The sequence below is a fragment of the Malaclemys terrapin genome, chromosome 7 (genome assembly GCF_027887155.1).
Source record: "Malaclemys terrapin pileata isolate rMalTer1 chromosome 7, rMalTer1.hap1, whole genome shotgun sequence".
NCBI classification, from domain to species: domain Eukaryota; kingdom Metazoa; phylum Chordata; order Testudines; family Emydidae; genus Malaclemys; species Malaclemys terrapin.
The window spans coordinates 78,817,355-78,840,969 of record NC_071511.1 but is presented as its reverse complement, the minus strand read 5'-3'; the positions used below and the strand labels follow the sequence as shown (position 1 = coordinate 78,840,969).

Here is a 23,615-nt window from a genome sequence, read left to right as displayed (position 1 = left end):
TTCCAGTGTATTTTTTCAATAAAAAGTTTTGTCATCAAAAAATTGGGTTTTGACAAAGGAATTTTTTTGAATTATTTAATGTAAAACAATTAAATAAGAAATTTTAGTGTAAAACAGTTTTGAGTATTTTCAATTTTTTTTATTTCAGAATTGTGGGGAAATGCCTGTTTTCTCTCATTTTTTTTTACTCGTCTCCCTTTTTCTATTGTAAAAGGGGGTGGGGGCTTATGTGGTTTTTTGGTGAAAAAAATGAGAAAAAGTAAGAATTTCACTTTTAAGCATTAGTGTTAAGAATGTTACTTTTGTTTCTAAAAAGTTAACACTTTTTCTCATTTAACACAAAATAACACTAACTTTTTTTAAAGTGGGGAAAAAAAGCAGGAGAAAGTGTTTCCACTACTATCACCACTTTTTCTCACTTTTTTACATACTTTTTTACACTTGTTTACACATTCTCTCTCTTTCTCGCTCTCTCTCCCCCCACTTCCTCTCCCCTAAATTTTTCAGTGGGGGGGAATGAAAGAGAGATTTTTTCCATCAAAATGTAGCAAAAAAATGTTGAAATGCAAAATTTTGAAATTTTCATTAAAAAATTCAGATAAAAAAACCTAAATCTTTTTTGGAAAATTTTCATAGAAGATGAACAGTTTCTGCCCACTTAGTTTTGGGAGTGTCAGCATCAAGATGGTGCTCTCTACTGCCTAAAAGTTTTGTTTGTTTGGTAAAATATCCAAATCAGCCACAAGCATCTAATATTCTCATCTTTCTGCATTTAGAGGTACCCACTGTAAGTTTGTTAAGCCATTGTCTTAATTCTGTTTTTCACCTCTCAAATTCTTCCATTTACCCCATTTTCTTGGTCTACTATTTCTTTTGGTGTTAAAATAACTCCTCTACGGTTGATGAAAGGATGAAATGTTACTTAAGAATTAATGTTCATGAATGGGCAGATGAACTTTGTAGCGGGAATGAAATAATTTACATAGTTGAAGACTTTTTAAATTCCTAGCAAATTTCAGTGGATTTTAAATTCCCCATATTTCAAAAATTAATGCAGTGTATAGAGATGAGCTTAATTTATTCAGAAAAAAATATAATTTATTTCAAACAGCTCTTTAGGGAAGGAAGATACATTGCTACAGGACATAATTAACATTTATAATTCAACATAATTTCAGTTTTTATTCTTGTATATACTTCTGCGTTGGTTCTTTTAGTAACTTGTCTTGTTGTTCTTTCAAGCCTCATACAGTTATTTGTTGTCTCCTTTTATGTTTGTATACAGCCAGTCCTAAGTCACAGATTAATTGAAACTCTTAGGGCCTGATTCACTAACACTTTACTCCAGTTTTATGGCCTTGTATCTCAGTTTGAGTAGACAGGACTCCACATAACAACACCTTACACATTACCTCCGATTTTGAGTTTTATTATTTTTGATATGAATGTTACCAGTTTGATTTTTGTTCTGGTAGTCTTTGAATATCTTTTGAGTGTCATTATTATTTGTTTACAGGATGGTTTCACACCTTTGGCAGTAGCCTTGCAACAAGGCCATGACCAGGTGGTTTCACTGTTGCTTGAAAATGATACAAAGGGAAAAGTCCGTCTTCCTGCTCTCCACATTGCTGCCCGCAAGGATGACACAAAGGCTGCTGCTCTGTTGCTGCAGAATGACCATAATGCAGATGTGGAGTCAAAGGTTAGTTGTAAAAAGAAATAGGCTGAGACAGGCCCAAAGCTATGTACTAACTACATGGATTATACCAGGCGAAGAGTTCCTTTAAGAAAGTGTTTGCTTCAAGGAATTACATTTGTCCCCCCTCTATTTCACATTATAAGTAATACAGTTTGTATTTTTTTCTCCTCTGTTTAAAATCAGGGTTAATATCGTGAGTAGAGATCATGTAAATAGAAAAAAAAAAAAACAAGGAAAATACTATTCAAATGATTGGTTGCATTTGAAATGAAGGCTAGTATCAGTAGTGTGCAGTAGAGAACATGTAATTAATAAAATAGTCATATGATTAAAATTGTGTGTAATCCTATTACTTTAAAACCTCTTAGAGAAGTGTAACAATTAACATTTAAAATAGATGATTATTCAGTTTCCATCTGGTCTAGCTTCCTTTCTGTGCCAATTGTGCTTTCACCATAGCTTCCCTGCCAGACAGCTATCATGAAGCTTTTCGCATCCATGTCACCAGTGGTCAACTAACCGTTCATTTTTCCCCTCTTTGCTTCCCAATGTGTTAACCTAGATGCTGGTGAATAGAACAACGGAGGTATATATAAATATATATATGCATCATCACTCTTTCATAACTTAGTGCTGCTGCATCATTTCTTTCTCCTCCGCTCTGCATTGCCTTTATAGGATAGATACCTGCTTTAGACTAAACAAAGTAGCATGTTCTAGAGAAGACTGTAGTTTAGTTACCAGGGCTTTCTGCAGCTAAAACTAGGGTTCTAAAAATAGGAGTAAGCATTCTTTGGAACTAATTACCATAATAAAAGAGTCATATTGCGTAAAATGAAGGTTTCTGAAGTTCTAATACTGTAGATGTTTATCATCTGTGTGAAGAGCTGCAGACAACCCTGTCACATTTTGCATCGAGGACTGATTCCTTAGGCTTCTGCATGACACTTACCCTTGATGGTGTCAGCAAATAAAATGATCTTAGAGTGGTACTAAATCTGCAAAATTCTCAAGGTGAGGCAGTGAAAGCTAGCATGGCTAAAAGGCTTGCTAACAGTTTAGAAATGCATCTAGTTCCCATAAGATTTCATACTTTGGGAGACTGATTGAATTGCTGCATGTTTTAGCATTTTTTTAAAAGGAAGTAAAGTTACATAAATATGTTAAAAAAAAAAAGTTGCTGAAGTGATGTTATCGACTAGGCATTTTCTAATTAGGCTGACAATTTGTGGTGTCTTAACATAACCCAGTGTGATTGCCCACAGTGGGAGAGTGATCTTTATAGTACTAACCCTTGGGAAAAAAAAAGCCACATTAATCATTTAAAATGGTCTTTGATGTTGTATTAATTAGCATTTCCTTTGAATTTATAAAATCTAGTTAGCAAGTATCATGAAGTGACTTGCTTCTGAACTTCTGCAAAGAATCACTAAGAAAAATTTTACTTGCAAGGCTAAAATAATATAGATAACAAGTAGATATTTCTGGTTAGAAATTAATTTCTCCTCTTAAAAGAAGGATAATTTTTTTTAATTCAAATGTCTTCTAATGTTTATCTGGAATAACTAAAAGTCTTATCCTAGTCCTGTTCTTGTAGAATAATTGTGTTATTTTTTTCCCTCTTTTGCTTAGTAATATGATTTCATGTAACCTACCAGTGAGTGAATACTAGGACAGAATGGAATATTAACTTGCATATTCTGCTTGCTAGTTTTTGTCAGTCTTGTCACACAAATATTGCAGGGACAAGAAGACATTAAAAATATTATTAAATTTCTTTTTTTCCCCCAGAGTGGTTTTACTCCGCTCCACATAGCGGCTCACTATGGAAATATTAATGTCGCTACATTGCTATTAAATCGGAGTGCTGCTGTGGACTTCACTGCAAGGGTAAGAGTAAATCTCACAGCTATGTTCAATTTGCATAAGAAACTTTTTGAAACATTCCCATTCAGAGATAGGGACACATGCATTATTCGTACCATGGCTGTAGACTCTGTCGACCAACTGTTTTGATATAATTGTAAGTCTCAGTATTGTCATAGGAAAGATAGGAAGTATGGCAAGAAACCACCCTGGCTTAACCAGAAGATCTTCAATGATCTGAAACTCAAAAAAGAGTTATACAAAAAGTGGAAACTAGGTCAAATGATGACCTATAAATAAACAACACAGGAATGTAGGGACAAAATTAGAAAGACCAAGGCACAAACAAGATAAAACTAGCTAAGGACATCAAGGCTAACAAGAAAACATTTTATAAATACATTAGAAGCAAGAGGAAGACCAAGCACAGAGTATGTCCATTACAAAATGCGGATGGAAATAACATAAAACGCAGCAATGGCCAAAGTGTTAAATGCCTTTGTTGTTTCAGTTTTCACCAAAAAAGCAGTGATTGGATAACTAGCATAGTGAACATCAATGTAAATGGGATAGCATTTGAGGCTAAAGCCAGGAAAGAACAAGTTAAGAATTACTTAGACAAGTTAAATGTCTTGAAGTCAGCAGAGCCTGACTTAAGGAACTGACTGAAGATATGTCTAAGCCATTAGCGATTATCTTGAGAATTTGGGGAGGATGGGAGGGATCCTAGAGGACTGGGAAAGGGCAAATATATAGTACCTATCTCTAAAAGGGGGAATGGTGACCACCTAGGGAATCATAGACTAGTCAGCTTAACTTTGGTACCCGGTAAGATAATGGAGCAAATAATCAAACAATCAATTTGTAAGCACGTAGAAGATAATAAGGTGATAAGGTGACAAATCATGTCAAACCAGCCTACTATTTTCCTTTGACAGGGTAACAAGCATTGTGAATGGGGAGCATTAGTCAGTGTGATATATCTTGACTTTAGTAAGGCTTTTGTTACTGTCTCACATAACCTTGTCATAAACAAACTAGGGAAATATAGCTTAGATGAACCTACTATAAGGTGGATGCTCAACTGGTTCGAAAACCATACTCTGAGAGTAATTAATTATCAATGTTTCACAGTCAAGCTGGAAGGGCATATTGAGTGGGATCCCGTAGAGACCTCTCCTGAGTCCAGTACTATTCAATATCTTCATAAATTATTTGGATAACGGTGTAGAAAATAAACTTTTAAAGTGTGAGGATGATATCAACCTGGGAGGGGTTGCAAGTGCTTTGGAGGACTGGATTAAAATTCAAAATGTTCTTGACAAAATTGAGAAATGGTATCAATTAAATAGAATGAAATCTAATCAGGACAAATGCAAAGTACTACACTTAGGAATTGCTCAAATACAAAATGGGAAATGACTGCCTAGGAAGTAGTACTGCAGAAAAGGATCTGGGGGGTATAGTGGATCACAAACGAAATATGAGTCAACAATGTAATACTGTTGCAAAAAAAGCAAACCTCATTCTAGGATGTATTAGCAAGAGTGTTTTAAGCAAGACACAAGAAATAATTCTTCCACTCTACTCAGTGCTGATAAGGCCTCAATTGGAGTACTGCATCCAGTTCTGGTGGCCGTTAGGCTGCCCCTATTGAAAATGGCTGCCATCTCCAGTTGTTTCTAATGAACTTGAAACTAATGAACTAGACACAGAGGAATATGAGCGAGATTGACTCCGAGAAATGTAGGTGGGTCAAGAAAATGTAGCAAGGAAGGGAGGGAGAATACAGGGGCAATAGAATGTGAATGGCAAGCAGGGACACAAAGGAATGTGTGTGGTAAGGGAATGAGACTGCAGGAACAGTATAATATGGAGGGTAAGGAGGGAGAATGTAATGGGCAGGAGACTTAAGCATAAGGGACAAAAAATGCGGAGGAAGCAAGAAATTGGGAGAATGATAGTGGGTGAGGAGGCATATGCAGGAGAGTTTTTAATTTTTATTTTTTTATTTTAGTCTTCTGTCATTTACATCAGGATGATTTACTCTTTACAACCAAAAATACTGTATTGCCACTTTGAATGTGTGCACCGTGGGGCATAGAGTAGTAGGTAAAAAGTGTAATATTGTTCTGAGTAGAAATTTCCTTTTAGTTTGATAGGCTGTAAATCTGAAACACATCAATTACCATATTATTAAGTAACAGATTTTTTTTTTGGCAAAAGATTTATTTTATTTTTCATTGGTTTACATTATTTATTATAATTGTGTTTATTTAAAAATAGTTATTTTCTGGCCTAAAGGACTTAACAGAAAGTCAAAAACTGAACACTGAACACTTTAAGATTCTTGGCTTGTACCTCCCTATGTTGCTTGCACATATCTCCCATCATTATCATTAGAAGTTTTTGGGGAGGGTGACAAGACATGAATGGAGGGTTTGAATAGAGTACAGTACTTTCTAATTATGATTTGAGACATCCTTTGATCCATAAGCTATTAGTAGGTATTGAGGTGAAAAGGGTTCACTCAGGTTCTGTTGTTGGCTACAGTGTGTTCACTGCAGTATTATTCAACATTTTACTACATAATTTAAGTTCAATAAGCTGAATGACACTATCTTAGGGCCTGATCCAATGCCTCTTGAAATCAGTGGATGAACTCCCAAGGGGTACTGAGTCAAGCTCATAGTGCAATATTAAATGTGAAAGGTCAACTCTAACACAGGTCATGAATGAACTCAGTAGTCTCTGGCACAACCTAATGACTGTTTTCCACATCACTAGAACATTCCATCATTAACAGTAATTTACAATATCGGCTTAGGAGAGGCCCAAGATTGGAAAACAGGATGTTCACAGGCTAAGATTAAGATGTGTTTGCAAAGGTTTCTTGGAAGCCTGCAAGCTGCTAACCATTTTATCCATGTCTTTCACTAGTAATATTGGTCTCTTATTTTCATGACCACTAAATTTACTAAAATTAACTGCAGTATTAGGAAATTTAAAGCTTTCATGAAGCTGAGTCTCAAATATTTGACAAGTGCTAATTAAAGGGGCAAGGGAAGGAGGGGCCTGAGGTCAACCCTGTCCTACTTCAGAAACCAGGGGAGGGATTAGTGTTACTAACCAGTCTCATACAAGGCCTAATATATTAAAATAATCCTAGATCTTATGCCTCAGCAACTCAGTTTTGGATTAGGGACACTGATCAAGGAGCAGATCAAAAGCAGTAAGAAAAAAACCCTCAGTCTTCTGAAGTTCCATGTTCTCCCCCCATCAGCTGTTGTCATGAGCACAAAAGCAAGCACGCTATTCAATTAACTGAAGAAGTGCTGACACACGGATGTCTGCCTGGAAGAACAGTCAGGCTGACTGGGTGACTCAGAGCCCTGAACTGCTTCATGTGCTTATGAAGCTGGGCAGGAGCATCAGCAGGACACATCTCTAATCACTTTTTTGTGGTTGGTGTCTGGCTGTAAAATCTAGAAAACTTGGCAGTGACAGAAGCAATCCTAGAGTAAATAACAGTGTAGAGTTGAGTTTGCTTTTTTGTACTTTTCATACTGTGGGTAGTGAAAATGCTTTACAGAGAGATGAGGTAGGTATTGGTACAGCAGTGAATTTATAGACAAATGAAGCAACCGTTACATGCGAAGAATACTTTACAGACCTGAGCACTAGGCAATAGTAGCCCTAGCTTGATACTCTGCCTACTACGCGGCCAGACTTCAAGGGGTGACAAAAATGACTTGTACGCACTAGTTGCCCCACTGTTATCTGGGCAATGGGCACCTTTTATTGTTATTTTTATTCAAATAGCACCCATAATATTCTGGGTGCCACACATACAGGAATAAAAGACCCAATCTTGAAGATCTTACAGTCTAAGACAAGCAACATACTAAGGGTGTGGGAGAGGGGTGCAATCAAAATACATGCAAGCTTTTTTATATATCATATGGAGATTTTCAAAGGCAGAAAGAGCAGTTAGATGCCCAATGAGAAGTGGGTGCCTAGATGCCCTTTGTGCCTTTGAAAATCTGCCATTTTATTTACTTCCTTTTTAAAATACATATGCATCAGTTATACTTGGCTGCCCTTCACCCGAGCCATAATTAGTAGTATCTTGTAGGCATTATGGAAGCAGAGAGTTTTGAAGAGGTATTTGGAGGACAGAAGGGGGTGACCTTATGAATCAATTCTCAGAGGTCATTTATGGACAGGGGGCAGTGTGACAGAAGGTGCAGAGACAGATGTGGGAGAAGTGGCTAAATGGGCAGTCAAGGGTAGCTAATATATTTTGTGGCAAGGAAGTGGGAAAAGACTGGACAAAGAAGGGTGGGGAAGAGCTATGAAGGGTCTGGAGGGTGAGGGCAAGAAGCTTGAATCTGAGGTGGTATAAAAGGGAGTGGAGGTCTTTAGGAAGGGGGAGGACATGGCTAGAATAATGGGCAAGAAAGAGGATTTTAGCAGTGGTGTGTTTAATGGGTTGAAGGAGGGCAACGTGCGTGTTAGGGAGGCCAAAGAAGAGAAAGTTGCAAAAATGATGATCGGAGAAAAGGGCCTGACAAGAGTTTTTGTTGTGTGCATAGAAGGCTAACACCTCTGTGCCTATAGCAGTGTTGCTGTACTGTCAGTAGCAGTTTTCCTTGTGAAGCAAGGCAGCAGCTGCTGTCCTCACCCCTTGCCAGCCAACACCTTCCTGCCCCTCAGCTATGCTTCCCACTTTTCTCTGCACTTAAGAAGAATAGGCATAGATCCAGGGCCTCTTATAGGTGTTATAATCCCTGCAGATCTGGGCACCTGTTGGCTCTGAGTGGGCCCTTGAAATTGAGAATTGGACCCGAATCTCCTTCAGTTCCAGACTCTTTAAATCTGATGGTTGATAAGGTGTGACTTTGGACCCTGGACTCCAGCAACTCCCTCATATCTATGTGTTGCCTCAGTCCTGACTGGGGCTCAGGGAGATGGAATTCCATCGGCCACTCTGGGCCAATGGGAGATTTTCTCCAGTACTTTCCAGTACAGTCAGTCCCATATCTCATCTGATTCCTTCTGCCCCTGTTGCAGAGGCTCAGATCTGGGGGTCTCCATACATAGTCTCAATTTAAACTGAGATAATACCAGGGGCTCATTTTGGCAATTCTCAGATCCATGCCAATCTGAGATTAGAAGGGCCCATTCTAGATCTTTTGGCATCTCAGATACAAACTCCCTGGATCACTCTGGGGAGGTATAGTCTTAAGATCTTCAGTAATATCACCAGAAGCTTCTAAGCCTTATGGACATCATGCTCTTTGGCCCATGAAACAACAGCCATCATATGTCCATCCATCTAAGGGCCATTACAAATAAGATATTTGCACACAAGTGCACTGTACTTCACTATTGAGTCCACATCTCCTCAGCCTGCTTCCCTTCAGTGTTTAACTGAAAAGATAATCTAGTGCTGTCTAAAGAAGAGGAAGAGAACTTAGAATATCTTTGAGGGACTCAGAAGTCATCCTCCTTCTTTCTCTTAGCTAGTTAAACATGTGATAGTAATCTCTAGTTCTCTTCCTGTTGATTGTAAACAATTCCCAAGGCCCATTATCTCATTTGGCAGTAGTCTTTGATGTTCCAAATTTGGTAGTGAAACAGAAGTAAAGAATTTGAAGAACCAGCAAAAGATCTGTGGTTCATGTCTGCTTCAGTCCTTCTGTGTGGCTAAGAGAAACGATTATCTTTGTCAAATGCTACATCAGTACAGATTCTTTTTTTTTTTTTTTTTTTTTTTTTTTTTCCAGAAGCCTATTCATCAGCCACTCTGGACCTTTGAATTGCCTGTTTTCAAACACCAATGTCCAGCTAGAGTTTTTATAGCTGATGTATGCTTCTCAGCCTCCTAAGCCATCTCTCTGATGATTAATATGGTGAAATGAAATATATCAAGATGGAGGGCTGGGATGTCTCCAGGCATTCCCATCAAGTGTATCCTACAGCATGCTGGATACCATGACCAAATGTGTGGTAAAACACATTCTCCACTGCTGCTGATGGTTTTGGAGCTCTGGCCCATCACAAAGGGTTCATGCCAGGTGTTTGACCTGCTTTTGAATGAAACTGGACTTTTTAAGCCTGAGGACAGATGGGATTCTCGAGAGAGTCAAGGAGACCACATAACTGCACCATTCTCTTACCTCCTTTAGTCTTTCTTCAGGAAATTTCCTTCAGATAACTGCCTACTCACATTAGGGCAGTCCCTGAGACATCAGGCACCTCAGAAAGGCCTCTCTGGACATCCACAATAAGTGAAACTTCACAGGTGTTGTGAACAATGAGAAAGACCAGTTTCTCTCAATTCTGGCTCCACCTGCAGCATCCAATACCAGGCAACTGTTTTGCTTGACAGTTTGAGAGCCCCGCACCATACTGGATGTAGAATGGAAGGACTATTCCATTCAGTTCCTCTCCATGCCTCCTCCTTTTGCTCCTTTCCCATCCTTTTCAGGGAGAGCTGGGTTTTTATTCCCAGTGCTTCCTAGTCTTAAAGACACAAGGAGATTTCCATGCCGTATTAGACTAAAGAAAGCTAATATTAACTCTTTAGGGCAGGGACTGTGCGCCTTCTTTTATGTTTGTAGAGCACATAGCCCACCTAGATTAAAACTTTATATGGTGATACGGAGAGTCATTATCTGTCATGCCGCCATTGGAGACCTGGTGATAGTGGTTCTCCAACTAAGAGATCAAGCAGTTCATGTTTTCCCGGGTTTCCTGTCTCATCGTGGCTTCCAGTCCATGTTCTTCTTTCCTGGATATAATCTGGCTATTGTTCAGGAGTCTGGGCCTCAGGTTCAACCAGGAAATGTCCACCTTCAACCCGATACAGAAAATGACTTGATGAGAGGCTTTCATATACCAATAGAAAAGTTCCTGGGCTAGCCCTTTAATAAGAGAGCTTTGCCCAACCTTTTCTGAGTTCCTGCATTCATTATTTATGACTTCATTCATCATCCTGAGGATGAGGCCTTTGCAACCTTGTCCAATTTACAGGATGTAGCTCAGGAGGAGACAGCTTGCTAGCATTGCTAGCTGTGCCTCAACAAATTCTATAAGCTCTCATCTGTTTGGCAATATCCTTTGAGGATATTCAGTGATAACCTGAGTAAAACCTGAAATGTTCTAGACAGTTTTGACTCTTGTGGCCTATTGAAGCTCAGGGAATCCAGACATCACTGGAGCTTCAAGCCATACAGCAAATATTGAGAATTTTCCTTTCTTACATAAAAGGCTGAAGGCATCAGAGCCTGCCAAGCCCCAAAATATTACTTAACTGCCAAAGAGAGGAGGCTGGCTTGCTCCCTTCATATATGTAGCCAAGCAGTGGTGGAAGAACAGAATATGGGACCCTGTGCAGGTTTTTATTGTGGGCCCTCTCCCTCAAATTTTAATGAGTGTTCCATTTATTTATAGCACCAAACCTGGCAATTCAACTGTTCAGTACTTGATAACAAGTCTCAAAATGTGAACGGCTGTGAAACAGTATAGTGAAACATATAATACTGACATTTTCTCCTCTCCTATTTGAATCACATTTTGCAAGACTTTCATTCTGTAAACTCATGAACTATCTGCTGTAGGTCCATTTTTCTGGCCTGCTCCCAGGATCTCAGCCCTTGAGGGAGACCCCCTACTATCCCCTCCCAGGAGTCCCTGTCTCACCTGCTCCGATCCTTACCTTAGCCCTCCCTGCTGTCTCAAGGCTTCCTTGGAGGAAGGGATTTAGGGTCCTCCCCTCTGTGCCCCACAGTTACTCCTCCTCCCCATCCCCTCCCTCTATGCTCCATATTCAGACCTGCTCTCCTTCCCCTCCTGGAGACAGTTGCCATTGCAGCCTGGAGTGGGCAGGAGTACACAGCCCAGGTACCTCTGCCTGAGTGGTGGTGGCACAGGCTCCCTGTCCTGCACTGCAGTTCCCTGCCAGGCTGGACCAAAAGAACAGCCAAGCTTCCCCTTCCCCTGGCTCAAGGCTTCGTGGCAGTCCCTGGCCCTGAGAGGAGCTTCTGTGGATTCCATCACGTGGAGTGGGGCTTGGGGATGCCACAGTGCCCTCACCCATGTGAGAAGTGAACATTTAGGCCTGATTTCTGTCAGTATAGTTTCATCCATGGATCCCAGCTAGAACTTCCAGTGCTCCCTGGACCCCCTAAGTTGCATGGGCCCCTGTGCACCTGCCCCGGTGTAGCCATGACAAGTTAATTTTGGCACTGCTTCATAGTTCATCAGATCTTTCACTTTTTGCCATTTGCTTGGCAGAGAGAAACTATCTTTTAGATAACCTGAATTTCAGTCATCAGAGCAAATATCAGTGGCACTTGAAAACTTTGTTGGTGAATGCAATATTCTGGAAGGGGAGCATCACAGGTTCTCAATCTGTTTGCCTCCAGAATGATACCAGATGTCCTTTGTACAATTATTGAGTGGCAGGCTAGTGACAGATGCATTCATCATGGAGTGGAGTGATGTGTACCTTCTAACTGATTCCTCTGTTTCCTGAACTCACCAGAAAGGTGAAGCGTGTATTCATAGATACAACATAGGCTCTCCGGTTTTGATATTCAAATCTCTTAGTCAGTGCATCAGACCATCATTCTTCTTTTCATCATCTGTGGACTTTGTATGTCAGAAGCAGGGTCAGTCTTCATCCAGTCCCAGAACCATCACTCCTAGCAGCCTGAATCTTAGCACCCTGGTAGGTACACATCTTGAATACTTAGACAAACTGCTGCAGGTTTGCTTGGAGTAAAGGAAGACTTCTACAAGTAGAACACGTGCTAAACTAGAGAGTCTTTGTCATATGGGCCGAATGCAGAGAGAGATATTTTATAACTTCTTCAATTCTTTGTATTCTGGACTGTTTGCTCTCTTAAGAAAATAAGGACTTGCTCTGTTACTATTAACATTCACCTTCCATAGCAGTTTCATTCTTTTACCCAATGTCAATGAATTCATGTGAGTATGAAGAGTTTACTTAGGGGACTCATGTCACCACTCCACCTTTCTGGGTCTTACAAGACTCTTACTTTGAGTCCCTGGGGAATGTTTCCTTTAGAACATCTCCCTTGAAGTGATATTCCTCATAGCTCTTTCATAACCTAGGAGGGTGAGTGAAATACAGCTATGTATAGTCCATCCTCCATTCCCAGGCTTCCATTAGTATAAAATCATGTTGAGCCATCACCCTAAGTTCTTCCCTGATGTACTCTCTGAAGTAGTCTTGTTTTAATCAGCAAGCCTCAATAAGCCTCCCTGTCTCCTTCCTGAAACATTAGAGTTTAGAAGGGGAAGGCAGGCTGCATAAGCTGGATATAAATAGGGTACACTGAGTGACAAGTCTCCAAGGTTGTTTGTAGCATTTCGGATACAAGTCCATGGGGGAGTCAGTCTCTGTTTAGGGATTGTGTAAATGGATTAAACTCTGTATTCAGTCCTGTTGTGGCCAAGAAGGTGAGTCTATCCCGTTAGGTCTATGGCAGATTTCCTTATGTGATTGAGGAATGAATGTCTCTACCTCTAACTTCTATAAAGCTGCCTCATGGAACTCAAGTTACACCTTCACTCAACACTCTCAATTTAGGAGATAACTGATTCTTTTTTCAAGAGATCAGCCTTCATTAAACTAAGCATTCCTCAACCCTCCACTAAGGACTATAATTGCTCAGCAGTGTTCTGAGAATAGGGAATCTGCAGAGACAATTCTTGATGACGAAAGAAAAGTTCTTCATCTGAAACTGGAATGTAGTGCATTTGCAGTTTCATACTGTTTCGCTCTCTTTCTCTGCTGTTTCAGTCAGGACTCCAAATAGTGCAAACTATCTAAGGAAAACTGAGGTCCCTTATATGACCTCATAATAAACATTCATATTTTAGTGTTTTTAAGTGGATTATATAGGCAACATGCAATACTGATAACCATACTGCTGAGTAGCAGAATACCATTAACACATTGTGAGGAGCTGGCTGCAAATAAGTGTCAGAAGCATGACAAGAGAACCTGTTATTTTCCTTATTATTTGTTTTTTGTCTTGTATAATTGTCCTTTGCAGTAGCATACTCTCCTTTTCTTCTATAACATTTTTATTTCATGCATCTTGAGACCAGAGAAAAAATTCTTAAATAGGCCAGGTATTACATAAAACTGAGAAAAAAGCTTAAGAATTCTGGGCTACTTTTGAGGCTTCCTGGGGAAGAGGAAAATATATATCATTTTCTCATTTCAGAAAAATCACAGTCTATCTCACTGCAGTCTGTGCATGCATGTCGGGTGCCAGGATTTAGTCCTCTGCAATGACGGTGGTACTGTGGCATCTCAAAATTCTAAACAAAGGAAGATTCCTGGGGTAGTGAATATTGAATTTTCATAGTGGACATTGTACAGTATATATATATATGTAGCCATATAGTTGTATAGATAAATAAAATATTTATATTCACTGGCAGAAAAGATATATTGTGCAGTGTTATGGCTGAGAACATACACAGAAGCTAGAAATTTAGTAATACTTCTCATAGTATCTGTAGTGACAAGGAGAACGGGGATTTCTCCTAGTTCTATAGCAAATTCCTGGCATGACAGTCTGGCAGTCATCAGCTGTTCTTTCATGCATCCCTCCAATGTCAATATTAAACCCTTCTCAGAACCTGCTCTCAATCCGGAAGTAAAAGGAGGGTCTTATTAAAATCAAAACTCATTCTAATATTTTGATAACAAATTGGATTTGAAAAAAAAATTAGGGCTGTCAAGCAATTAAAAAAATTAATTGCAGTTAATCAATAATAGAATACCATTTATTTAAATATTTTTGGATGTTTTCCACATTTTCAAATACATTGATTCTTCTTCGAGTGATTGCTCATATTGATTCCAATTAGATGTGCGCACGCGCTGCGTGCACGGCCATGGGAAAGTTTTTCCCCTAGCTGCATCCATTGGGTCGGCTGTGGAGCCCTTTGGAGTCGCGCCTCCATGGAACTTAATATATGACCCTGCTGACCCGGCACCCCTTCAGTTCCTTCTTACCGCCCATGATGGTCGTTGGAACTGCGGCGTCTTGCTTAGGAAGTTCTCCACTTTCCCTAGCGTGATTCTCATAGTAGTTGTTCTTATTCTTTCTTGTAGTTTTTCTTTTTCTTTTTGTTGTAGTTAGTAGCAGTTGGGTTCGGGGGGGTCTCCCTCCGCCCCGACTGCTTTCCCTTGAGGGGCTCTCATGCCCAAGTCCCCGGGATTCAAAACCTGCAAATCCTGCTCCCAAGCCCATGCCAATGGGTGACTCCCACGACTCTTGTCTGAAGTGTCTGGGGGAGGCTCACCAAGCCAAAAAGTGCAGGATCTGTGAGGGGATCTGCAAGGGGTTTCGTCCTAGGACCAAGAAGGAGCAGGACTTTTGTCTTAAGCAGCTCCTTATGGAGGCAGCACTTGGACCCCAGCCTCCTTCGGCACAGCAGGACTCGGCACCGAGTTCTTCAGTGTGTAGCACCCCAGCGACAGTGGTGGAACCGGCACTGCAGATGGACTTTGGCCAAGACCTGTGGCACCACCGCTCCCCGGCACCGAAACTGGTGGCTTTGGCCCAGCATCGCTCCTACTCCCCAGCACTGAAGCGGCACCAGAAGCAGGGGAAGAGTGACTCTCCTGCGTGGATACCCACCCCCCCTGGAGCGGCCAATCGGGCGCGGTCCAGAGAGGAGTGCCCCGGCACTAAGACTGTGGATACGGCACCGACAACTTCGGCCCCACAAGGGGAACTGTTGAGTCCAGTGCTGTTGGACTCCCCAAACCACAGCATTGTGGAAGTGCAGATGCCATCAACTCTGGACACTTTTGCAGCTGCAAGGGACCTCATCACCAGGACAGCACTGGGGTCTTCTCTGCTCCACGCCAAGCCTCTAGTGCCTCAGCATGTGGCACCATCTTGAGGCAAGCCCGCATTGATCCGACCGTCTGCACCATTGGCATAGTTGGTTGAACCTCGGCACATTCAAGGTCCCAGCATCAGTCCCCATTGTGGCACCGGTCCCACTTGCGGCACCGCTCCCAATCGTGTCATCACTCTTGGTCACGGCGCTGCTCTGTACAACAGTCGCCTTCACAGAGCAGGTCCAGAACTCGGTACCAGTCACAATGCCATTCACCATCTCAGCACAGCTCCAGGTGGCGGTACCGCTCTAGATCCCGGCACCACGCCGTGTCGTGGCACCACTCCCCAGCTTCACGACAATGCTCTCCAGTTTCTCGGCGCTGCTCGCCAGAGCAGGTCTGCACGGCACCACCCTGGCCCTCATAGTCCCGATCCTATTCCTCAGGCTCAGAAACGGGGTCTCAGTATTCGGAGCAGAACTGGGGCTGTTCAGACCCTGGACACCCTGATATGGGGGAAGGGCCATAGCAGGCGCACCCACCAGGACCTTCTGTGCAGGGTCATGCGCAACATGAGCCTGCAGGCCGAGGAGGTGGTGGAATCGGAGGACCCAATGCTAGACATTTTGGCCCCGGAAGATCCGTCGAGGGTAGCCCTGCCCCTCATCAAGACCATTCAAGCCAATGCCAAAACCATCTGGCAGACACCGGCCTCCATTCCCCATACAGCCAAAGGGGTTGAACGCAACTACTTCATGCCCTCGAAGGAGTACGACTATCTCTTCACGCACCTGCAACCCTGCTCGCTGGTGGTTGCGGCTGTGAATGAGAAAGAGAGGCAGGCCCAGCGCCCAAGTCAAAAGAAGCCAAGCGGCTGGACTTGTTTGTCCACAAGGTGTACTCCCCGGGGGGGCTCCAGCTCAGGATTGCTAACCAACAAGCACTCCTGAGCCGTTATAACTTCAACTCCTGGAACTCAATGCTCAAGTTCAAGGAGCTTGTGCCACCTGAGTCCAGGGAGGAGTTCGGGGCCTTTGTTGATGAGGGCAAGACGGTGGCATGGACCTCATTCCAGGTCTCACTGGATGCTGCAGACTCAGCAGCATGTACCCTGTCCTTGGGCAGTTCAGCAGACGCTGCAGGACCTGCCCTTTGACGGGGAGGGCTTGTTCGCGGAACAGACTGACTCTCGGCTGCATAGCCTTAAGTACTCGAGGGTGACTATGAAGTCTCTGGCTATGCATTCCCCAGCAACCCAGCGGAAGCACTTCAAGCTCCAGCAGCCGCAACAACACTCCTAGCTTCCTCGGCCGAGGCAGGACTTCTACAGGCGGAGGGGACGAAATGGCAGAAGGAAGCTTTCTAACCCCCCATCGGGACAAGGCCAGGGCCTGACCAAACCATCGTCGGGCTCCAAACAGGCCTTTTGAAGGGATGCCTGAGGACGGCGTACTGGACTCAACTCCGGATCCTTCCCCGCCTTTTTTGAATCATTTATCCCACTTCCATCATGTGTGGTCCCAAATAACCTCAGACTGCTGAGTCCTTCGCACAGTGGAAATGGGATGCTCTCTCCAATTCCGCTCCTACCATCTTCCCACCCCCCTTCCCCATCCCTCTTCAGGGACCCCTCTCACAAGCAAGTCCTTATTCAGGAGGTTCAGGGGCTCCTTGCCATGGGAGCGGTAGAGGAGGTTCCACAGAAGGCAAGGGGTTCTATTCCCGTTATTTCCTAATCCCCAAGGCTAAAGGGGGCCTCAGCCCATTCTGGAGCTGCGTGGGCTCAACAACTTCATGGTAAAGCTGAAATTCCGCATTGTCTCCTTAGGCACTATTATCCCCTCTCTGGATTTCTAAAGATAGCTACAGCACTCGACCCAAGGTTTAAGAATCTGAAGTGCCTTCCAAAATCTGAGAGGGACGAGGTGTGGAACATGCTTTCAGAAGATTTAAAGGAGCAACACTCCAATGCGGAAACTACAGAACCCAAACCACCAAAAAGAAAATCTATCTTCTGCTGGTGGCATCTGACTCAGATGATGAAAATGAACATACATCGGTCCGCTCTGCTATGGATCATTGACTGTATATGACCAGACTGTGATCAACCCTTGCATGAGAGTGTGGGAGAAGGGGAAGCACAGGAACTGATTACAACAGTAGTTTCTGTGCTCAGTCCTTGCTCTGGGGAGCAAATCACCCTGAAGGGGGCAAAGAGGACATGAAGCCATGGCCTTGCCCCTCCAACACCAGCCCATAGAGCATGGCAAGCATGACAGAGAGAGCAATCTGTGCCATCCAAATGGATAGTGAAGTGCCCACACTCACCAAGCAGCCCCAGGAGAGATTGAGCCTCAGCACAATCACTCTCAATCCTTGTGATCCTGGTGGGGCAGGGCAGCCCCACACTGCCCCCTACACAGGTCTGTGTTTGAAACAATCTAGCCCACCAGCATTGTAGCAATCTGCTTCTTGTTAGAAAGCTACATATAAATCTTTGGTGTGGTAGAAAGAAGATGTGTAAATATTTACCTCCCGTCCTAGCAGCATCCATTTCTCCATATATTTTCAAAGCCATGGGTTCTGTTTGGGCGGGCTGGTGAGAGGATTTTACAGGATGCAGATGATACCAGAAACCAGAAGGAATATTTTACTTTTGAAATATATTGAAATAAAACTAACTAAATTTGCTTTCTGGTGTTTTTAAATTGGCTCCTCATTTGCTGACTGACTTTGTCATTCATGTTATTCATTTGAAACAATAAAGGGTAACCTTAGACTTCTGGCTTGAGCTTTTAAAGAATGGTGGAATGTGTCAACAGGGACCTGATCTCCTTTCAAACAGGAATATTTCTGCTAACAATTTTGGGATTTATATTCAGATAGTTGATGGGCACAGAATACTTAAATGTTTAGGCTATTTTATATATCAATGCCTATAATTCAAAATTCTGGGTACCCATCTGAATAATATAGAAAGGGGCAGCTGGGTGATCTTAGTCCCCTCTTCTGAACACACAAAAATGTGGGAGCACCAAATGCAGTTAAAATGCGGTGCATTTAAAGGTGATTGTAGGAAATTCTCTTCCACACAGTACATGAACAACCTTTGGAACTCACAGCGACAATATATTACTGAAGTATTATATTTTTATTTATGTATTATATTTTTTATAAAAATGGGCCTGTTTACTCTTTGGAAAAGAAGACTGAAGGGGAACCTGATAACAATCTTAAAATATATAAAGGGCTGTTATAAAGAGGTGATCAATTGCTCTCCATGTCCAAAGGACAAGAAGTAATTGACTTAATCTGCTGCAAGGAAGATTTAGGTTAGATATTAGGAAAAACTTTCAAATTATAAGGATAATTAAGCAGTGGAATAGGTTACCAAGGTAGGTTGTGGAATCCCCATCATTGGAAATTTTTACGAATAGGTTGATCAAACACTTGTCATGGGTGGGTCTAGATTGATTTGGTCCTGTGTCAGTGCAAGGGGCTGAACTAGATGACTTATTGAGGTCCCTTCCAGCCCTACGTTTCTCTGATTCTATTACTGGTGTCACCCACAATATGCTACGTGTTGTACAAACACAAAAGAAAGTATGGCCCAATCCCCAAAAGGCTTGCAGTCTGAAACAAACAAGGGATAATTGTAAGGGGTATAAATGGGAATCCACAATTGGTTTAAATAGAAGAAAAATTATTAGGATGTAATATCTTACTTCAAGTTATAGAGCAGTGACTAACTGCATGCCTATAGAAAGTACTTCAAGTCATGAGCTAATGCGGTCACCAAAGGAAAGGCTGTTAAGGGAAATAAGAAGGGGCGTGTATATGTTATATGCTTTTATAGCTGTTTAGCTTATTGTGATATGGTTTTCTGATTGTGATATGTGTATGTTACATCCTGTAAAATATTCTTATAAGACATGGTGACATACTGAGAGCTAGGAATTGCCATAATGAATCAGACCTGTTATTCATATAATCCCAGTATCCTACCTCTGACAATACTTGCTTCAGAGGAAGGTGCAAGGCACCCTGCAGTAGGCACTTTAGAGCAGAGCTGTACCATTTTAGGACATTTTAAAAGGAGTTTTAGATTTTGTACTGAAGCAAATGTCTTCAGTAGTTCCCTGATTTATTATTTTATCTGAAAAACAAAGAGAGAAAGTTATAGAAGATCAAACAAATAAAAATACACTAATAAGATAGCAGCTGATGTGAGTTGACTAAGGAATTCAAAACCTTTCGTTTGGTGTCTGTACTGTTTGCTGATACCAGAGTTTTAGCATTAATAAACTACACCAAAGCTGCACATGTTCTGAGGCTTTATTTTTATCTCGAGATTCTCGTGTCAAGTACAAACAACTCAGGTTTAACTTGCCTAATTATGTATTGTCACTAGAAACCGTAACTGAAAATGTTGCTTGAGCTTTATTCTCTCATCAGTTCATGTTCATAACTGTCATGAATGTATTTTTATTGATGGGAGAAGAGGCCACTAGTATGACACAGCTGGACAGGATTTATTCACTACTGGCCCAGTCCTTCACTGAAGTCAATTGGAGACATTCCATTGACTTCAATGAGCATTGGGTCAGGTCCTAAATTGTTCCTGAAATAGACTGTATTTAAATAACACATTATCCTAAACTATTCAGGAATCAGGACTGAGGCTACTGACAGATAGCAGAGCCTGGAATCCATCTACTCCCCCACAAATAAACAATTCAGATAGCAGAATGGCACTTTTACATTCTAAATGGAAAGATTATATAGCTGCTTTAAATTTTTCCCCAAGGTGAAATCACTGACACTTCGTCAATCTAATTTTTTTAACTTTACCTCCCATCATATCCTCTACACCTGCCTTCTAGCTAAAGAAAGCTAAATATAGCTCCCTACTCTGCATTCATTAATCCAGTTTATGAACTGGCTGAATAGGTCACTAGAGAATGACTCTCAAAGGGGATATGCACACGCTGTCTCTGCAGTTGTACCAGCCCAGGAAAGAGGAACTGAACTTTGATCATTCACAAGCTAGTGCGTTTCACTAGACCACTTAGTTTCCTTAAGTTTTGCTCACCTCACTATCTTGAGTGCAGCTGTGCAACATCATCTTTTTAAAATCGACTATGCTGTTGCTCAGGAATTTGAGTCATTTGACCTAGATGCATTTTTGACCAATAGCATGGTCTTTTTCTATTATTGCAAACAAATGGTATATATGAATAAATATTTCAGAGTGAAAGTAACCTGTGTTATGTCACAGCTCTCATATATGCATTTTATATCTGATCCTGCCCCATTTGAGTCAATAGGAGTTTGGCAAAGATGGTGCAAGATTGGACTCACTGTAACTATATGGTTTATAACAAATATCTTTTAGTGTACTATTGATTTAATATCTGAGACATCCTTATCTTGGGGGCTGTATTCTGCCCTGACAGGTTAATTGACTTGATGCTCTAATGATCTATAATACTGTACAACATGTATAGAACAGCTATGTTTTTGTCTGCTTGCGAAAATGTAATATAGCTGTGTGATAATGTTAATATGATCTTTCTGGTACAAAGTAGCCAAGGTATAGGTTAACAGTGAAGCATTATGTAAGTCAAAGGCATAGCATGCTGATGTAGGTGCTCAACATACTAATCAAGTACAAGTTAGCTTGCCACATTCTGTAAATATTGTTTTTTGTGCTGGTGTTCTAGTCATTCCACTCACCTGCTATTTTGAGAAAACACATACTGAACAGTCTCTTGGCTGGGTTGTACAAATCTATCATACTGTAGCTATTCAATGCATTGAGTGCATCTCTGATGCATAAAGCCATAGGACAGATGCTCTCAGTACAACTTAACTGTTCTTGCTCAGTCATCAGGAAGTTGGTTTTATACAGCCAGCTGTTATTACTATCCCCAGAACAGAAATGATCATATTCTTTAAAATTATATTCATCTTAGTATTGAGGCTACATTTTTTATTTAAATCTCTTTATGTTCACTTGACTGTATATGATTAAGGCTATGATTGTGGCACAGAGATCACAATGTTCACAGTAATTGGGAGTTTAAATACAGTCCATGACCCCCATAGGGGGTCTGGGCTCAGGTCCATACTCCAGGTGTTGTGACCTGGCCCGGTCTCTGTCTATGGAGAAAGTGGGATGCCCCAAATGTGATTGGCACTCTGACTACATGGGCCATTTCACAACACCTGGGACCTGTGAGGTGGAGCTGCCGCTGCAGGTTGAGTGTGAGGCAGGCTTGCTGTCTGACTCCTACCCACTCCCACCTCCTGTCAAACCCCCGCTATCTCTCTTTCCCTGACTTATCATTTTTCCTCGCACCACTGCCATGAAATTTATTAACATGACAAAATCATAGCCCTATATCTGATACATATACACACTATGTGGACTTCATAGACCATGATATAGAGAACCCACCAAAGCACAAAGAAACATCTGAGCTGCATGTAGTTTAAAAGTGTCTGTGAATGAGTTATATAATTGTTCTCCATGCGTAGCAAAGCAGCATACTATTGTGCTGCTGAACATGATTCAGGAACAAAAATTAAAAAGCATACAAATATTTACTTTACAGTCTGACTTGAAGTGTAACTATCACTGTATTTACCAGAGCAGGTTGGTTAGAGGTGATTGCTATTGTGTTGTACCTTGTCGAACCCTAGATGTCTGTAGAATTTACAGGTAATGCTCAGTAATGAATGTTTATGAGCACATTGTTGCTTTTGAAATAGGGCAGATTGCTAGCAATCTGTTTTGTCTTATGATCATTTCTTTGTCAAGTGAAGCTCAGAAAAGCTTTGTGGATTATGGGTCTTTAGTATAGTGGTTCACCTGTGTAGATGAATACATAGTCTTTCTAGTTTTCTAACCTCCTAGGGAAACAAAGCTGTATTTATCTCAGCAGTGGTTGTAAAGTAATCTTAGTCCATTCTATGAATGAATTGCAGTGCTTAACTAATAAAGGAGAATCATCTGAAAGTTTACTTTATATGCTTTATCTCCTACAGAATGATATCACTCCATTACATGTTGCATCGAAGAGAGGAAATGCTAATATGGTCAAACTCTTACTTGATCGAGGAGCTAAAATCGATGCCAAAACAAGGGTAAGATTAAATGTGAATGATCTGGATGGTATTATTTACAGGTTTATCCTTTTGGCATGTATGTTTGTAAACGAATGAAAACATTCACTTACTTGGCAAACTTTGGTGAGAGTACAGAATTATCTTTAGTTTTTATACAGTCATTGCAAGTGGACCCTAGTGTGTTACCTCTCATTCAAATAATATTCTAAACACCTTGTTTATGTTAAAGCTCAGAACTAACTTCCATGCGGGCAAAGCAATGCCTGTCTTATCTCTGGTATCTCATGAAGGCTACTTCTAGGTGGATCATTGGAGGCATGAATAATTACACCTACCAATGAGTGAACCCTGAAAGTGTCGTCTTCTATTCAGTTTATAGATGCACCCCAGAATTTGAGTGGTGGAGGAGCCCCATCTCCTGTAACTTTCCCAGCCCCCATAACTGCAACAGCATAGCTTCTCAGAACTCTTGAGGGAGACTTGTCAGCTCTCTCCTGTTGCCTGCAAAAATCTTTGTTGGGGGTTATAGAAACCTTTTCCCCACACTTTACATAGAAATCTCCCCTCACCCCCATGGGGTGAAATGTGCTCGGTTAACATCCCTCAAGTATGGAATTTTTCTTTTATCCATTGAACATGTAAAGCACAGACACAGTATTGTCGATTTGTCTCACCTCTGCCCCGGAGGGGCTACCTCATAAAAAGAGAGGGTAGTTTGTCTTCATGTCCCATTCGGTGTTTAGCTGCTTTGCTGAAATTGCCAGCAAGGGTGCCAGATGTGGCAGTAGTTTTTGCGAGGTAGACACCTGTCCACCAAGGATATGGACTGATCTAGGAGATCAGAGCATTTAGGTATATACCACTGAACAGTGATCAGATGATAATCGTATTTAAAAACTGATTGAGGCAGGTGCTTGGGTAATTTATTTATTCAACTAGCAAGAAGTAATTTACAGAGTAAACAGAACTGATGCTGCTGCAATCTTGCCTGGCTGTTTTCTCTGCCTCACTCTCTGC

At 41.5% G+C, this 23,615-nt stretch overlaps 1 protein-coding gene across 4 annotated transcripts in view; it reads left to right on the top strand.

The window, feature by feature from the left end:
- The window catches only part of ANK3 (ankyrin 3), a 280,404-nt gene that overhangs the window by 89,830 nt on the left and 166,959 nt on the right, over positions 1 to 23,615 (top strand). For all 4 annotated transcript variants that reach the window (XM_054035313.1, XM_054035315.1, XM_054035312.1 and 1 more), the window contains exons 6-8: positions 1,517 to 1,702; positions 3,491 to 3,589; positions 22,518 to 22,616. In XM_054035313.1, coding sequence (XP_053891288.1) covers positions 1,517 to 1,702; positions 3,491 to 3,589; positions 22,518 to 22,616 — 384 coding nt within the window. The remainder of the gene's footprint in view (positions 1 to 1,516; positions 1,703 to 3,490; positions 3,590 to 22,517; positions 22,617 to 23,615) is intronic.